Below are 15673 nucleotides of genomic sequence, written 5' to 3' on the forward strand. Positions count from 1 at the left end.
ATTATTTGCTCTCCCTCCCTCGGCCTACCTTTACTCCACCCCAATCCTCTCCCTTTCTCCATTTGCTCTCCTCACACAACCGCCATCCCTCACAATCTCCGTGGCCAACCGTTTTTCCAGTCCAGACTTGTTAAGATGTGTTCCCAGATTCCTTTCTCCTGATCCCAGCAGGCATTTGGGAACATGCTGTGCCCCTGATTGAATTCTCTTCCGCGGTGACACTAACGTTTCTACCTTTATCTTGGCCCAGCTCACGTATCACGCATCTGTAAATATGGATTTGCTCAGACATGCCGATAAGAAACATTCATACGTGCACAGATAATGTTTGTAGACGGCGTGCGCACATGCAAATAAAGGGGGGCCATTTGTTGCATTTCATCCGCAGGCTTCCTGTTTGTCTCTTCACTGTAAGCCCTCCAGAAATCTTCAGAAAACTTTTAGTGTGTGTCTTACAAACAGTAACCTCATTATTGTGGATTAAATAACACAAGATGCAAAGGATAAAAGTCCAAATTTAGGATTTTCAGCTCGCTCCACATCTGGGCCGGCCTGAGGGTGAAAAGATGGTCATGATTGTCCTAAATTCAGATCGCTCACTCTTCCAATAATAATAAAAAAGAAGTTGAAATTGTTATGCTTATTAAACTCAGCAGGATTTTCCCTTTGAAGTGCAGAGCAGAGGCCAGTAGAGGACACCATTTGTCCCTTGTTCATCTCCTCTCCTCTCCTCTGACCCCTCCACTTGAATCCATGCTGCACGAAGATGCAGCTGTGTTTTCTTTTTTGACAGATAAAGTAAACTACATTCGGCTCATAAAAAAAAAACAGAGGTCCGTGAGTTTAAAAGAACGGAACGCACATATGCAGGGATTCATTTGAATCAGGGAGGTGAATCACTGCTCCAGATTAGAAGGATAAAAGAGTAAGATAAACTGACAACTCAAGAATTTGTGTAATGTGATTGACGCCTGCGATATGCCTTAAAGGTTAAATTCACCTAAAAATGGAAATTTGGTTATAATCTGGTCACCTTCATGCTGATGGAAAGTCAGGTGAAGTTACATAGTCCACAAAACATTCCTGGAGCTTTACAGCAAAACAGTGTTGCAGCATTCTCCGAAACAACTGAAGTAGATGGGGACTTGAAACTTCAAATGTTGAATAACAACCCAAAGAAAATCATAAAATGGCTCCATACAGCTCGTCCGGCATAATTCAAGTCTCCAGAAGCCCCAAGATCGCAAACTGATCTGATGTTACACACTTTCTAAGCTGAAATCTTCACTGTAGCTGCTAAGCTAAAAGTGTTAGCGCGCACCCTGTCTGAAGTGGGCGCACAAGCTCGGGTTGTAAAAAACATAATTTCAGCTTTAGATCTCAGGTATTCTGGAGAGTTGGATTACGTTGAACGAGCTCTATGCAGCCATTTTCGTCTAATTTTTCCTCTAAGGAGTCCCCATCTACTTCAGTTGTTTAGGAGAATGCTGCAAAATGTTTTTTCTGTGAAGCTCCGGAAATGTTTTGTGGACCACGTAACTTCACGAAACTTTCCGTAGGCTGGAGGGTGAGAAGATTATGACTGAATGCTCTTTCTTCTGGGAATTTGTCCGTCAACAGTGATTTTGAATAAAGGTGCCATGGTCGCCTCGGGGTGTTTGACGTGCAATACATACCCATAACGGTATGAATCAGAGCAGAGACCTTTGTTGCAAGTCATATCCCTCTTTGTGCCCACATTTCCCTGCTGTATCAGAAATAAGGGTGAAATGAACAACAATGGTCTTACAACAGTGTGGTTTTGAACTGCACATATATATATGTAGAGTAATATACATATAACTGTACCTTTTTTTGTTCATTTAAGCCTTTTCTTTTTTCTACAAATCAACCTCCTTGTGTCAAAACAAAACATGTTTACTCATTCTATCTGTGTTAAAGGGCATTGCATGTAAAGTGAAAGAGTGACTAACAACATGACTAGGTGTTGGTCCCCTATGATATCACTCCTGTCAGGAACCAGTGTTTATTTAGAAACCTCCCCCTTTAACCGACAAGTGAAACTCCTACAGTAAACTGTTCATTAGGAACAGTCATGGATGGTAAAAACAGGAAAACCACAAGCATCCTGCCACTTCAGCACTTCTGCTCCGTCTGCTCCTATAGGGTGTCTGCACTCTGAGCACTGCCCAGCAACAAAAAAAGTCCCTGCACACTAGCAGGTGCTAGCAAGAATATGACTGCTAGTTACCCCATCCAAAAACACCCCTGTGGAGATTTTACCTCCTAATGCAACCCCCCTCTCCTCTCTCCATCCTCTCAGAGCTGGCACACAACATCAGTCACCACAGGAGCCCTTGGCCAAACACAAAAACAGCTTTTTTGTGAGCTTGTTATTGCAAATTGGGAGCACGCAAGGCATGCACTTTCACGCCCTATGCCTCCTACAATCATTCAAGAGGAGCTTATATGCACGCAAGCACAAGCTCATACATAAACCCACTGGCCACTTCATGACAAAAGAGATGGAGATTTAGTCTTTCGGAGGTAATGTGTGAGTGTTGAGGCATGCGAAGGCTCATTTAACTCAATTGTAGGCTATTCATCATGGCCGTAGCACCTTATAGGCCAAGTCATCAGCAACAAATGGGCATTTGGCCCTCTGCAGCAGACTGCTCGGTGTGAAAACAGATATGCTAAGCAGCGATGAAGCCTTCAAACAGTCAGACACAGACTTCCTGGCTCTAACTCAGGTCACAGTTGTAATGAGGGGTTACTGCAGTTCAACCGACTGTACTGTTTTTCTGTTGCATGCTAACTTTAAAGGCTTTGTCTGACTCACTTCCCTGTTAAGAAAAAAAGGAAGGTCTGGATAACGGGGACATCGGATGAGGCAATTACATGGAAAAATACACCAAAACAGAAAAGGAAATTGCAGAATAGCAGTCTGCTTGAGAGTGCATGCCATCAGTTACTTCTGCCCTGTAAATCAAACACACAAGGCTGCATTAAGTTTAAGAAAATTAATTAATACACTTTATGAAAATGTAACCAAGAGACGATGGTGGAAAGTACATGCACATTTACTCAAGTACTGAACTTAAGTAAACTTTCAAGCTTCTTTTATTTTAGTATTTCAAGTTAATGCTACTTGATACTACAGTATGTGTTCCTCCATTCTACAGCCATAGTTACTGGTTACTATTATAATTAATATCTACATACAAAAAATACAATCATCTTAATGCACTGTTTTATCTTTAAACTGCCCTGCACTATGGAAAGCAGTTGAAATTAGCTCCAATTTGACTGAGTACAATATTTAAGTACTGTTTTCATGTTGATTCATCAATCATGGTGATTGAATAATACAATAACACAGACACTGGTCATTCTGGATAAAAACTTTTGTTTTCAAAGATTATGAATCAACCTTATTGTATAAAATGACATCAGTGCACTGGGAGAGTAAACTTTTTCTACATTATGTACTCGGCCCATATTGCTGATACCTACATATCTGTGATAAGCCAATATCAGCCAATAATATCGGCCCACCGATATATCAGTCAAGGTCTAATTTTGTTTTTTTTAATAAAAACTTTAAATGCAGGATTTTATTTGTATTGAAACATTTATAGTTTGTCTTTGCTACTTTAATTCAAGTAAAGAAGAAGATAATTTAAAAATAAGTTAATAAGTTAATAATAAGATAATAATAAGTCAAAACACTTTATAAATATCAGTATTGAATTGTAGGGGGGAAAAAAATAATGTTATTTTTCAGGAGATCTGCTTGATGTGAAGAATCTGCATCACGCTCACAAACCAGAACAGTCAGATGTGACCCTGTATCAGTCCAGTTACTTGATCTTAAAATCTTGATACTAATCCTCAATAACTGTAAGGCTGTTGGACACAGGGTTTGTGCTCGGCCAACACTTCAGGTCCAAAGGAGCTTCCATGTATCTCAGGTCTATTCAGCTATCAGTGCTGAACTCTGTTCCTGTTACATTACATCCCACCTTATCTGAACTTAACTGACATCGCTGTTGCTAAAGGATAAACTCTGATCCTCTCAATGGCCCATATGACTGTAATACTAACATATATCATGTAATTAGATCATTATAACTCCTGCATTTATATGACAGCAGGATTTTACTGTTGTAATTGGTTTTAGTTGAAGCTCTTTTTTTATAAACTATTTTGTTCAGGACTGCAACTTATGATCATTATAGATTAATCTGATGGTTAATTGTTTTTTTTTTGATAAATCAATTGACTCTTAGGTTTGTAAAAATGAACTGAAAACAGCGAGAAATGCCTTAAATAATTAAAAGGAAAAGCAGCAAATCCTGACACAATCTGGATACATGACATTTCTTTTGCGTGACAAATGACTTAAAAATAATTAGTTCATTGACTAATTTCTTCAGCTGTATCTGTATATTCAGTGCATAAATATCTGATTTATATTTATTTTATGGGAACACTTTTCCAATACTAAAATGAGCCTTCCACACTCTCCTCTTAGTAAATATCTGAACAATAATCAGATACTTCACACAGAGTCAGATGATGACTTTTTTCCACATTCACCTCATCAGCATGCTGCAGTATTATCACACACACTCCTGCAGCATAATGCAATCAGGCACGTAACACACAGCATTTCTTCATGAGGGAGGCTGTTTCTATAGGTGGCTTCTTTATCACAATCAGTGTCTTTTAATGCAATCAGGTCGGTGCTGCTGCTGGTGAATAAAGGGGGCAGTGACACCAGCAAGGTCACCACGTGTACATGTTGACTTAAAGTCTGCTGGTCTGCATCACCCTCCTAGACACCGAGCAGGCTTATAAAGAGGACCACACATCGGAGCTCCAACACACTTGATTTTTTTTCTCCTTTCAGACGGAAAACAGGTACGTTTCACATTTAATTCGCAGTTTTTTTTATTAACTACGGAAGCCCTGAGGGGCAAGTGAGGAATGTTTTTTTTCATTTACATTCTTTACTTTTTCATGTGTGTAACAGAGTGAAAAAAAGTTTTTTCTCCTGAAAAAGAAAAGTTTCGCTCTGTTTCACACATGAAAATTTTTTTTTTTTTTTTCACTTTGTTACATACATGAAAAAAAGTTTTTGACATTTGCCCTTCAGGGCTTCTGTAATTAACTTTGGTGCACTGCGAATGAAATTGAGAGCTAAATAACAAAATATCCTCAAGTGATGTATTTATCCACAAATGTTGCAATAAGCTGAGGTGACTATTGTTTTCATATTGGTATCTGCTTGTTAAAAGTAGTGAACGTGTTTAAAAAATATACAAAATGGTTTGAAATTAAGTTTTTGAGCTATTTGAGTTGACTGGAGGTAAAGGGAGCTGTCCAGTCACGGTGGTGCTGATGTACACGGGCGCCATTTTTAAAGCCAAAAACAACATTTAATGCTCTTTGAACCATGTTGTGAAACTAAACTACCACCTATCTTTATTTATTCTGCAGAGTCAAAGCCAAGATGAGACTGTTCCTTGCAGTTGCCGTGCTGATGCTGGCTTTCGTCGCATACACAGGTAGGTGTCGTGTGTGAGTGACGCCCTCAAAGCTACCTTTCTTCTTCTTCTTCTTCTTCTTCTTCTTCTTCTTCTTCTTCTTCTTCTTCTTCTTCTTCTTCTTCTTCTTCTCCTCCTTCTGTGTTGTATAACTTCCTATGTCTGTTGCTCTCACCTGCAGAGGCTCAGGAGGAAAGCATCGAGCAGAAGTTCACAAAGTTTGGCGAGCAAATGTCTGCGGTGGGCCAAGACCTGGCTGAGAAGGCCAAGACTGCCTTCGAGAACATCAACAACAGCGAGTTTGCAGTCACCTCAAGGTATATACAATTTATAGCGCAATCACAGATAATCACACACACACCTTGAATATATCTAACACACATTTTCTCCTCAGGAACTGGTTTGCGGAGAGGCTTGAAAAGCTAAAGAACAGGTTCCAGGACAACTCCCAGTAGACATGCACAACCTGTCCTCCACCACCTCCACCTCCACCTCCACCTCTGACCTCCTCATCCTCCTGATAGGATGCTGATACATCACATGACACATCACTCTGCTGACCAGACAAAATGGATCCATCACCTCTCCGTAGAGATGTTTTTATGTACATGTAATCAGAGTGTAATCTGTGCATTAAAGACATCAAAAAATAAAAATGTTTTTTATATAAACGCTGTGTTAGCATCAGTATTTCTCAATGTAAAGGAAATAACAACGTCTTAGTGTACTGAATTGAAATGGAAGAGTCTGTTAACGATGTTTGATATCAATAAATGAACAGTTCTGGTCAATGACAGTATGGCCTCCATATGTTTTATAAAACACTGCAATTCACTTCCTTCCTCACTGTTTCTAAAATCATGTTTAAATGGATAATGAGCAAGAAAAACAAACAACTGACGGGTTGAGATTATTTAAGGGTCGGATTTCTTCTGTTTTGTCAAATAAAGATATATATATTTTTGAAATTCCTCAGGTAAGTAAACTTTTAGATAGATAACTTATGAATACATAAATAAATACATCTGAAAAACTATATCTATACACAAATATATAAACATATATCATTTTATAATCAAATATGTCCTGCTTAATATAATTTAATTTATCAACCAATTATCTTATGCATTATAACTTATGTATTGATTTCTTTTGTCTTCTATAAACATGTACTACTCCCATAATTAATTATATGTGCTATAATCATTTAAGTATGTATTCTCCAGCACCCACTCACCCCTCCCTATCTGCATATTTACATATTTTTAATTGGGTACTCTGTTTCCTGTAATAAATCACACATCTAAGTCCTTTAATTCCTACTTGTTAATTCAAGATGACAGAAAAACTCTGCTTTAAATGTGACCCTTTACATTGAACCTATGTAATGGAATTCAATGGACAATTTACATGTAATCAAAACACTTAAAATAACTTTTACTAGTGTAAATAAAAGTAAAATGTAACGTACAAGTACTTCAAACTTCTGCTTAGTTACATTCCACCACTGCCCTTGACATCATCACCAGGCTCAGATCTGTTAAACATCTGGCCTTTATTTTTAAACACATTTCTGATACTAAACTGAGCCTTCCACACTCTCCTCTCAGTAAATATGTTTGAATGATAATCAGATACTTTTACCTAGAGTCACCTCATCAGCATGCTGCAGTATTATCACACACACTCCTGCAGCACAATGCAATCAGGCACGTAACACACAGCATTTCTTCATGAGGGAGGCTGTTTGCATCAGTGGCTTCTTTATCACAATCAATATCTTTTAATGCAATCAGGTCAGTGCTGCTACTGGTGAATAAAGGGGGCAGTGACACCAGCAAGGTCACCACGTGTACATGTTGACTCAAAGTCTGCTGGTCTTTATAAAGAGGAACACACATCGGAGCTCCATAACACTCAATTTATTTTTCTCCTGTCAGACGGAAAACAGGTACGTTTTACATTTCATTAGTGGGTTTTTTTTATTAATAACTACAGAAGCTCTGAGGGGCAAGTGAGGAATGTTTTTCTTCTGGTGCTCCATTTTCTAAGTTCTAAAAAAAACATGTTTAAAAATATACAAAATGGTTTGAAATGAAGTTTTTGAGCTGTTTGAGTGGACTGCAGGTAAAGGGTGCTGTCCAGTCACGTTGATGCTGGCGTACACAGGCACCATTTTTAAAGCCAAAAACAACATTTAATGCTCTTTGAACCATTTAATGAAACTAAACTACCACCTATCTTTATTTATTCTGCAGAGTCAAAGCCAAGATGAGACTGTTCCTTGCAGTTGCCGTGCTGATGCTGGCCTTCGTCGCATACACAGGTAGGTGTCGTGTGTGAGAGACGCCCTCAAAGCTACCTTTTTGTTTCTTCTTCTTCTTCTTCTTCTTCTTCTTCTTCTTCTTCTTCTTCTTCTTCTTCTTCTTCTTCTTCTTCTTCTTCCATGTTGTGTAACTTTCTGTGTCCATTGCTCTCACCTGCAGAGGCTCAGGAGGAAAGCATCGAGCAGAAGTTCACACAGTTTGGCGAGCGAGTGTCTCAGGTGGGCCAAGACCTGGCTGAGAAGGCCAGGACTGCCTTTGACAGCATCAGCAACAGCGAGGCCGTGACCAATACAAAGTAAGCGCGCACAAAAGTGCATTCATATGATCACACTTACACCCTGAATGTTTCTAACACACCTCTTCTCCTCAGGAACTGGTTTTCAGAGCACATTGAGAAGCTAAAGAGCCAGTTCAGCTCCAAGTAGACATGCACAACCTGCCCTCCACCACCTCCACCTCCACCTCTGACCTCCTCATCCTCCTGGTAGGACGCTGATACTTCACATGACACATTGCTCTGCTGACCAGACAAAATGGATCCATCACCTCTCTGTAGAGATGTTTTTATGTAAATATAATCAGAGTGTAATCTGTGCATTAAAGACATCAAAAAATAAAAATGTTTTATATATAAACGCTGTGTTAGCATCAGTATTTCTCAATGTAAAGGAAATAACAACGTCTTAGTGTACTGAATTGAAATGGAAGAGTCTGTTAAAGATGTTTGATATCAATAAATAAACAGTTCTGGTCCATATGTTGTATAAAACACTGTGATTCATTTCCTTCCTCACTGTTTCTAAATCTATAATTGAGTTCTAAAATCATGTTTAAATGGATAATAAGCAAGAAAAACAAACAACTGATGGGTTGAGATTATTTAAGGGTCAGATTTCTTCTGTTATGTCAAATCTATATATATTTTTTTGAAATTCCTCAGGTAAGTAAACTTATAGATAGATAGATAGATAGATAGATAGATAGATAGATAGATAGATAGATAGATAGATAGATCGATAGATAGATAGTCCTTTAAATCCTACACATTGATTCAAGATGACAGAAAAACTCTGCTTTAAATGTGACCCTTTACATTGAACCTATGTAATTGAATTCAATGGACAATTTACATGCAATCAAAACACTTAAAATGACTGTTTTAGACATAAACTTTTACTAGTGTAAATAAAAGTAAAATGTTTCTCCCTGGAATTTAGTGAAGTAGAGAGCAGCATGAAAATAAAATACGCAAGTAACGTACAAGTACTTCAAACTTCTACTTAGTTACATTCCACCACTGCCCTTGACATCATCACCAGGCTCAGATCTGTTAAACATCTGGTCTTTATTTTAAAACACATTTCTGATGCTAAACTGAGCCTTCCACACTCTCCTCTCAGTAAATATGTTTGAATGATAATCAGATACTTTTACCTAGAGTCACCTCATCAGCATGCTGCAGTATTATCACACACACTCCTGCAGCACAATGCAATCAGGCACGTAACACACAGCATTTCTTCATGAGGGAGGCTGTTTGCATCAGTGGCTTCTTTATCACAATCAGTATCTTTTAATGCAATCAGGTCGGTGCTGCTGTTGGTGAATAAAGGGGGCAGTGACACCAGCAAGGTCACCACGTGAACATGTTGACTTAAAGTCTGCTGGTGTTTATAAAGAGGAACACACATCGGACCTCCATAACACTAAATTAATTTTTCTCCTGTCAGACGGAAAACAGGTACGTTTTACATTTCATTAGTAGTCTTTTTTTTATCAACTACAGAAGCCCTGAGGGGCAAGTGAGGAATGTTTTTCTTCTGGTGCTCCATTTTCTAAGTTCTAAAATGTTTCTTTTAATGTGTGACACACATGAAAAGAAAATGTAGAAGTTTGAAAAAAGAGCACCAGAAAAAAAAACATGTTTAAAAATATACAAAATGTTTTGAAATGAAGTTTTTGAGCTGTTTGAGTGGACTGCAGGTAAAGGGAGCTGTCCAGCCACATTGATGCTGACGTACACAGGCACCATTTTTAAAGCCCAAAACAACATTTAATGCTCTTTGAACCATGTCGTGAAACTAAACTACCACCTATCTTTATTTATTCTGCAGAGTCAAAGCCAAGATGAGACTGTTCCTTGCAGTTGCCGTGCTGATGCTGGCCTTTGTCGCATACACAGGTAGGTGTCGTGTGTGAGTGACGCCCTCAAAGCTACCTTTCTTTTTCTTCTTCTTCTTCTTCTTCTTCTTCTTCTTCTTCTTCTTCTTCTTCTTCCCTGTTGTGTAACTTTCTGTGTCCGTTGCTCTCACCTGCAGAGGCTCAGGAGGAAACCATCGAGCAGAAGTTTACAGAGTTTGGCGAGCGAGTGACTCAGGTGGGCCAAGACCTGGCTGAGAAGGCCAAGACTGCCTTTGAGAACATCAACAACAGCGAGTTTGCAGTCACCTCAAGGTATATACAATTTATAGTGCAATCACAGATAATCACACACACACCTTGAATATATCTAACACACCTCTTCTCCTCAGGAACTGGTTTTCAGAGCAAATTGAGAAGCTAAAGACCATGTTCCAGGACAACTCCCAGTAGACATGCACACCCTGTCCTCCACCACCTCCACCTCCACCTCCACCTCTGACCTCCTCATCCTCCTGATAGGACGCTGATACTTCACATGACACATTGCTCTGCTGACCAGACAAAATGGATCCATCACCTCTCCGTAGAGATGTTTTTATGTACATATAATCAGAGTGTAATCTGTGCATTAAAGACATCAAAAAATAAAAATGTTTTTTATATAAACGCTGTGTTAGCATCAGTATTTCTCAATGTAAAGGAAATAACAATGTCTTAGTGTACTGAATTGAAATGGAAGAGTCTGTTAAAGATGTTTGATATCAACAAATAAACAGTTCTGGTCAATGACAGTATGGCCTCCATATGTTGTATAAAACACTGCGATTCACTTCCTTCCTCACTGTTTCTAAATCTATAATTGAGTTCTGAAATTCTGTTAAAATGGATAATAAGCAAGAAAAACAAACAAACAACTGATGGGTTGAGATTATTTTATTAAACACCTATTTCCATAAATTATTTACATATTTACAAGACACATTTCGAGCAATCAGGATCAGAATCATGTTCATTGTCACATACAAAGAATTTCCCTCGGTATTTTGGTGCATAACGATCACAATCAACACAATAAGAGAACAGAAAAAGAAAGAAGTCCTGCAAGACATGAATCTTAAAAAATTCAATATAAATTCAGAGTTTAAAACAAAACGTTTAAAAACCTGAGCCACCAGATGAGGTACAAAAATAAACAAAGATCAGTAAACACAACTTCCAGGCTTGCGGTTTATTCAAGTCTCCTCATCAGTGTTATATTAAACCCAGGTGTATCTATGTTTCATCGCACTAAAAACCTAATCATGAAATGATGTTTGTGAGATTTTTCTTCTATTTAAAAGAAATCTAGAAGAGAGGGAGATATTAAATCTACTGTCTCGTAGAAGCTAACCAAAGCTGTGAATGGATGTGAAAGGTGAAGGTGCCTTTAAGTTCTGCTGATGTATTTTTTGACACATTAAATAAAATAGTATGACAACACAAGTTTGCTTTATCAGTTTATTAAACATCCAACTGCAACCAAACTAATTTAAAGTACTTTGACCAAATAATTAGTTTATACTCAGCTCAGTATCAATAGCCTGCAGCAGCTGAAGGGTTATTATCTGATCGTTTATTTGTGTTAATAACTGGTACCAAAGGGCAAGTGCCAACATGGCTGATTTTCTGGGATTTCACAACTCCCGGGCTAAAGTCACTGTTTATGCTGGGTTAATAATCCACCAGTTGTCCCAGTTCAGGGAGATCTGTTTCTGTGAAGAGAACAGAGTGACAGAGGTCAGAGGCTGGTGCACAGAGGTCACACGGTGCGTATCTTAAACTAATCACTTTCACTTCCATTTGTTTAAGATGTTGAGTAAGCACCTTCTTCTTCATTAGTTATTAAGCACATCCTTTAAACCCTTTAAACAAATTAGAGAAGGCATTAAATTCACCCCAATATCAAAATTCAGTAATTATCTAATCGACCACATGTTGATGAAAAGTAGGGTGAAGTTGAAGGTGAAATCTTTGATTTCTTTTTACTTTGGCGGCATCAGGAAGTAGATTTTCCTCCAAATCCAACAGTTGAAGTGTCGACGTTTCATGAAGGAAAAGGAAAATCTTCAAAAATGAAGATTTACATCTACTGAGCCCCATGTTGATGGAAGTTTCATAGTCCATAAAACATTTCTGGAGCTTCACAGTAAAACAGTGTTGCAGCACTCTCCTAAAAAAAACTAAATATGTTGCTCATCTGGCTTAATCTAAGTCGCCAGAAGCCCTGAGATCCCAAATGGATTTGAAAAGACGTTAGTTGCACTTTTTTTTTTAACCCAAAATCTCCACTGAAGCTGCTGAGCTAAAAGCGTTAGCGACACCCTGTCTGAAGTAGGTGCAAATAACATCTTTCAGGTTTTGGATCTCAGTGCAGAGACTTTTTTTTTTGGATTGTTCTTTTAAGTTTTAAAACAAGCCCCCATTTAATTTAGTTGTTTGACGAAAGCTACGACGCTGTGAAGCTCCAGGAATGTTTTGTGGACCACAACACTTCACCTGACTTTCCATCAACATGGGGGTGAGTGGATAGAATGAATCTTCATTTGTGGGTGAACTTTTCCTTTAAGAAACGTATCTACCTCCTGATTTGCCTAAACTAAAAGCAACTCGACCCTAGAAAATCAAAGATGTTAAAGCAACATTATGTAGAAAATTGGCATTTTGTGTTATCTGGCACCCCCCACAGTTCCTGAGTGTAACACCAATGTCATACATACAAATCCCAGGTCTGTATGAGTTTGTCAGACGTAGTGTAGGTGCTAACTACAAACAAACTCATTAAAACATAAATAAAAATGTATGTAACACTGTGATCCAACCCTCTCACTGAAGTTACATAGTGCAGAAACAAGTGATAGAGACACCATTCACCCTGTTACAAGACACTGAACAATCAAAATGATTCTGAAGCTGTTATTTAAGGTAAAAATGTTACATAATGTTGCTTTAAGTAAAAATACTAATGCCACGCTGTGAAAATACTCTACTAGAAGTATTCTAAAATATACTTAAAAGTACTCATTGTGAAATAACATGTCCCCTGCCAGTCTTTTACTATCATATCTGATGTTTGTGGATTAATATTACTGCTGCGTTAATGTGAACGTTGCATTTTACTGCGGTGGATGTTTATGGTTGAGCTCATTTTAACTACATTATGTGGTTTAATCCACAGCAATGCATCATATTCCACAAGATCATCATACAGTATGTTTGTAGTTGTCCTGTGAGGACCACAAAACTCTTCATGGGTTTCTCAACCCTTAAAGGAATCCTTATTTCTTCAGTTTCTCAGAAAAAATCTAATTTTACAATCATCAAACTTGGAGAGATTTGGTTTTCAGTAGATAGAAGGGGTGTAAAACTGTTTAATCTGAAAAGTAGCTAGTAACTAAAGCTGTCTGACAAATGTAGTGGAGCACAAAGAACAATATGTACCTCTGAGAAGTGGTGGAGATGAGGTATAAAGTAGCATACAATGGAAACACATACCGAAGTACAGTACTTGAGTAAATGTACTTAGTTACATACACAGTTACTTTCCACCACTGTGCAACCTGTTAACCTTTCACACTCTTGTCTTCTTAGCACACAAAATACATGAATTTAAAATAAATGATATATTCTGCCTATCATTGATTCGTATTAATTCAATGTCAAATGAATCTAACTTTTATGATGCACAGTTGGAGGCTGCAGTCCTGTCAGACACACACGTGCACACACACACACACACACACACACACACACACACACACACACACACACACACACACTAACACACACATCTTTAACTCTGCATCACAGTACAGATGTTTAAAATTTGACACAGCATTGAGAAACGAGGACAGATCTTGATCCCGTCTGTTTAGACAGCTGTGAGATGAGGTTTGAAAGCGCGACGTCGCTATGAACTCTCATTTCAACATCTGTGTTGAGCTGTTCCCATTCAGAAACATGCTTCAGAGCCTGAGCACTCACAAGATTAAATTGATTTTGTGGTGGACTCTGCCCACAGAAATGCTTTGCTGGGCTGAAAATGTTTATCTTTCTTGCAGCCGCCTCCGGTCTTTACTGAAACCCATATCTCTGTTGCCAGAACAGAGACTTTGACTAGCCTGTATACATATCAGCCCCCGCTAAATGGGTTGAGATATCTGATCCAAAGGGCGCTTGGACAGTTACTGAACTCAGCTAATGTTGATCTTGAAAAGATATCAAGAGTTCAGGTTCTGCAGATTTGAAGCACAATGTGTCTTAACTTGGTCACCAACATTAACATTGCAATCCAGCTAACCCTAACCCATTTAACAGGGGAAAGAAAAACTAATCACACCTAAGTACATAAGAAGATTAGGGCCATTTTGACTTCTGACTCTTTTTTTCTCCCCTCAATTCTGACACTTTTTTCTTCAAAATTCTGAGAAAAAAGTGTCAGAATTCAGTATATTTTTTTTAAAGTTCAAAAAGTTTAAAGAAAACTTCTTAGTACATTTATCTGTGCACTTTCTCTGTGTGTCGTGTCCATGTCTAAGTTTTTTCCTATTTGTGAGAGTGTCATATGCAAATAACAGTTATTTTTCATTTAATCAATTAATCTGCTGAACATTTTCACAACGAATCCATTTATTTATTTTTTTGTCTATTAGATCTAAATAATACTGTGAAAATTGCCCATCACAATTTCCCAGAATCCAAAGTGATGTATTTAAATTTCAAAAATAACAATAGTCCAAAACCCAAAGACTCTTTATTTGCTATCATAAATGGCAAAAAAGCAGCAAATCTTTACATTCAAAAAGCTGTTACCTGCTCTAAGACTGACTGAAATTGACAATCTATTGACAAATCAGTTAATCAACTCATCATTGCAGTGCTACAAAACTGTATAAGATGCAGTAAGACAGAAAGTAGACCCTTACTTTGTTTGTTTGTCTTGTTGTTTTGCTATCTCTCACAGTTTTGTCAATAAAACAAAAAAAAAAAAAAGAGGAACACGTTGAATGATCACCCGATCTAGATCAATGTACAAAGCTGTTGCGGTCACCCAATACAAATAAAATGGCTCAATAACACTTGTTTCATTCAACTTCTGTTGACCAGAGACAGAGGAAAAGGTAAAAAACACCCTCTGTCACTGCTTTGCCTGTGTTTGTTGTGATGTTAATGAACTTGTGGTCAAATATTGTTTTGAAATTAGTGATTTTTTTTGATATTGTGATTTTATAGCTAAAAGGGGACAGGGTTTCTGAGCAGACAGGATTCTGTAACATAACGTGCTGAGAATACCTTAAGTGGTAGTTTAATTACATCGCCTGATCGATGATTTTTAACATTACAAAAACAAACATTATGACACATAAACTGCTGATGGTGTTTCTCTCCTCTGTGGTTGTGGCAGATGCATGTGAAAGAGCTTGTTCTCGGTCTCATCCTACTGATGCAAGGTACGTCTTTAAAAAGAATAGTTCTACATCTTCAGTCTCAGTTCCTCCATTTCTAAGTACTTATTGTAAGTCGCTTTGGACAAAAGCGTCTGCTAAATGCCCTAAATCTAAATCTAAATCTGCTTCCAGTTCTGTTTTTACTCTTCTTGTCTGACAAACATCCTCC

The 15673-nt window shown here is 38.0% G+C and overlaps 3 protein-coding genes across 3 annotated transcripts; all 3 read left to right on the top strand.

Moving 5' to 3' along the window:
- Nucleotides 1-4849: 4849 nt before the first annotated feature.
- Nucleotides 4850-6348, top strand: LOC141012652 (apolipoprotein C-I-like). The gene is made up of 4 exons (XM_073486180.1): nt 4850-4926; nt 5506-5573; nt 5734-5869; nt 5947-6348. The coding sequence occupies exons 2-4, from the start codon at nt 5519-5521 to the stop codon at nt 6005-6007; spliced, it is 252 nt and encodes an 83-aa protein (XP_073342281.1). The 5' UTR covers nt 4850-4926; nt 5506-5518; the 3' UTR covers nt 6008-6348.
- A 1045-nt stretch (nt 6349-7393) lies between these two features.
- Nucleotides 7394-8636, top strand: LOC141012655 (apolipoprotein C-I-like). The gene is made up of 4 exons (XM_073486182.1): nt 7394-7503; nt 7811-7878; nt 8039-8174; nt 8250-8636. The coding sequence occupies exons 1-4, from the start codon at nt 7409-7411 to the stop codon at nt 8302-8304; spliced, it is 354 nt and encodes a 117-aa protein (XP_073342283.1). The 5' UTR covers nt 7394-7408; the 3' UTR covers nt 8305-8636.
- Nucleotides 8637-9529: 893 nt separating this feature from the next.
- On the top strand, nt 9530-10812 carry LOC141012656 (apolipoprotein C-I-like). The gene is made up of 4 exons (XM_073486183.1): nt 9530-9620; nt 9994-10061; nt 10198-10333; nt 10411-10812. The coding sequence occupies exons 2-4, from the start codon at nt 10007-10009 to the stop codon at nt 10469-10471; spliced, it is 252 nt and encodes an 83-aa protein (XP_073342284.1). The 5' UTR covers nt 9530-9620; nt 9994-10006; the 3' UTR covers nt 10472-10812.
- The last annotated feature ends 4861 nt before the right edge of the window (nt 10813-15673 follow it).

This window comes from Pagrus major, chromosome 17 (genome assembly GCF_040436345.1).
Source record: "Pagrus major chromosome 17, Pma_NU_1.0".
NCBI classification, from domain to species: Eukaryota; Metazoa; Chordata; class Actinopteri; order Spariformes; family Sparidae; genus Pagrus; species Pagrus major.

Excerpts from the sequence above, each read along its gene's own strand:
- LOC141012656 (XM_073486183.1), top strand. The coding sequence starts at position 10,007 with ATGAGACTGTTCCTTGCAGTTGCCGTGCTGATGCTGGCCTTTGTCGCA. Across the intron at positions 10,062-10,197 it reads GGCCTTTGTCGCATACACAG|AGGCTCAGGAGGAAACCATC; the intron begins GTAGGTGTCGTG and ends TCTCACCTGCAG. Across the intron at positions 10,334-10,410 it reads GAGTTTGCAGTCACCTCAAG|GAACTGGTTTTCAGAGCAAA; the intron begins GTATATACAATT and ends TCTTCTCCTCAG.
- LOC141012655 (XM_073486182.1), top strand. The coding sequence starts at position 7,409 with ATGTTGACTCAAAGTCTGCTGGTCTTTATAAAGAGGAACACACATCGG. Across the intron at positions 7,879-8,038 it reads GGCCTTCGTCGCATACACAG|AGGCTCAGGAGGAAAGCATC; the intron begins GTAGGTGTCGTG and ends TCTCACCTGCAG. Across the intron at positions 8,175-8,249 it reads GAGGCCGTGACCAATACAAA|GAACTGGTTTTCAGAGCACA; the intron begins GTAAGCGCGCAC and ends TCTTCTCCTCAG.
- LOC141012652 (XM_073486180.1), top strand. The coding sequence starts at position 5,519 with ATGAGACTGTTCCTTGCAGTTGCCGTGCTGATGCTGGCTTTCGTCGCA. Across the intron at positions 5,574-5,733 it reads GGCTTTCGTCGCATACACAG|AGGCTCAGGAGGAAAGCATC; the intron begins GTAGGTGTCGTG and ends TCTCACCTGCAG. Across the intron at positions 5,870-5,946 it reads GAGTTTGCAGTCACCTCAAG|GAACTGGTTTGCGGAGAGGC; the intron begins GTATATACAATT and ends TTTTCTCCTCAG.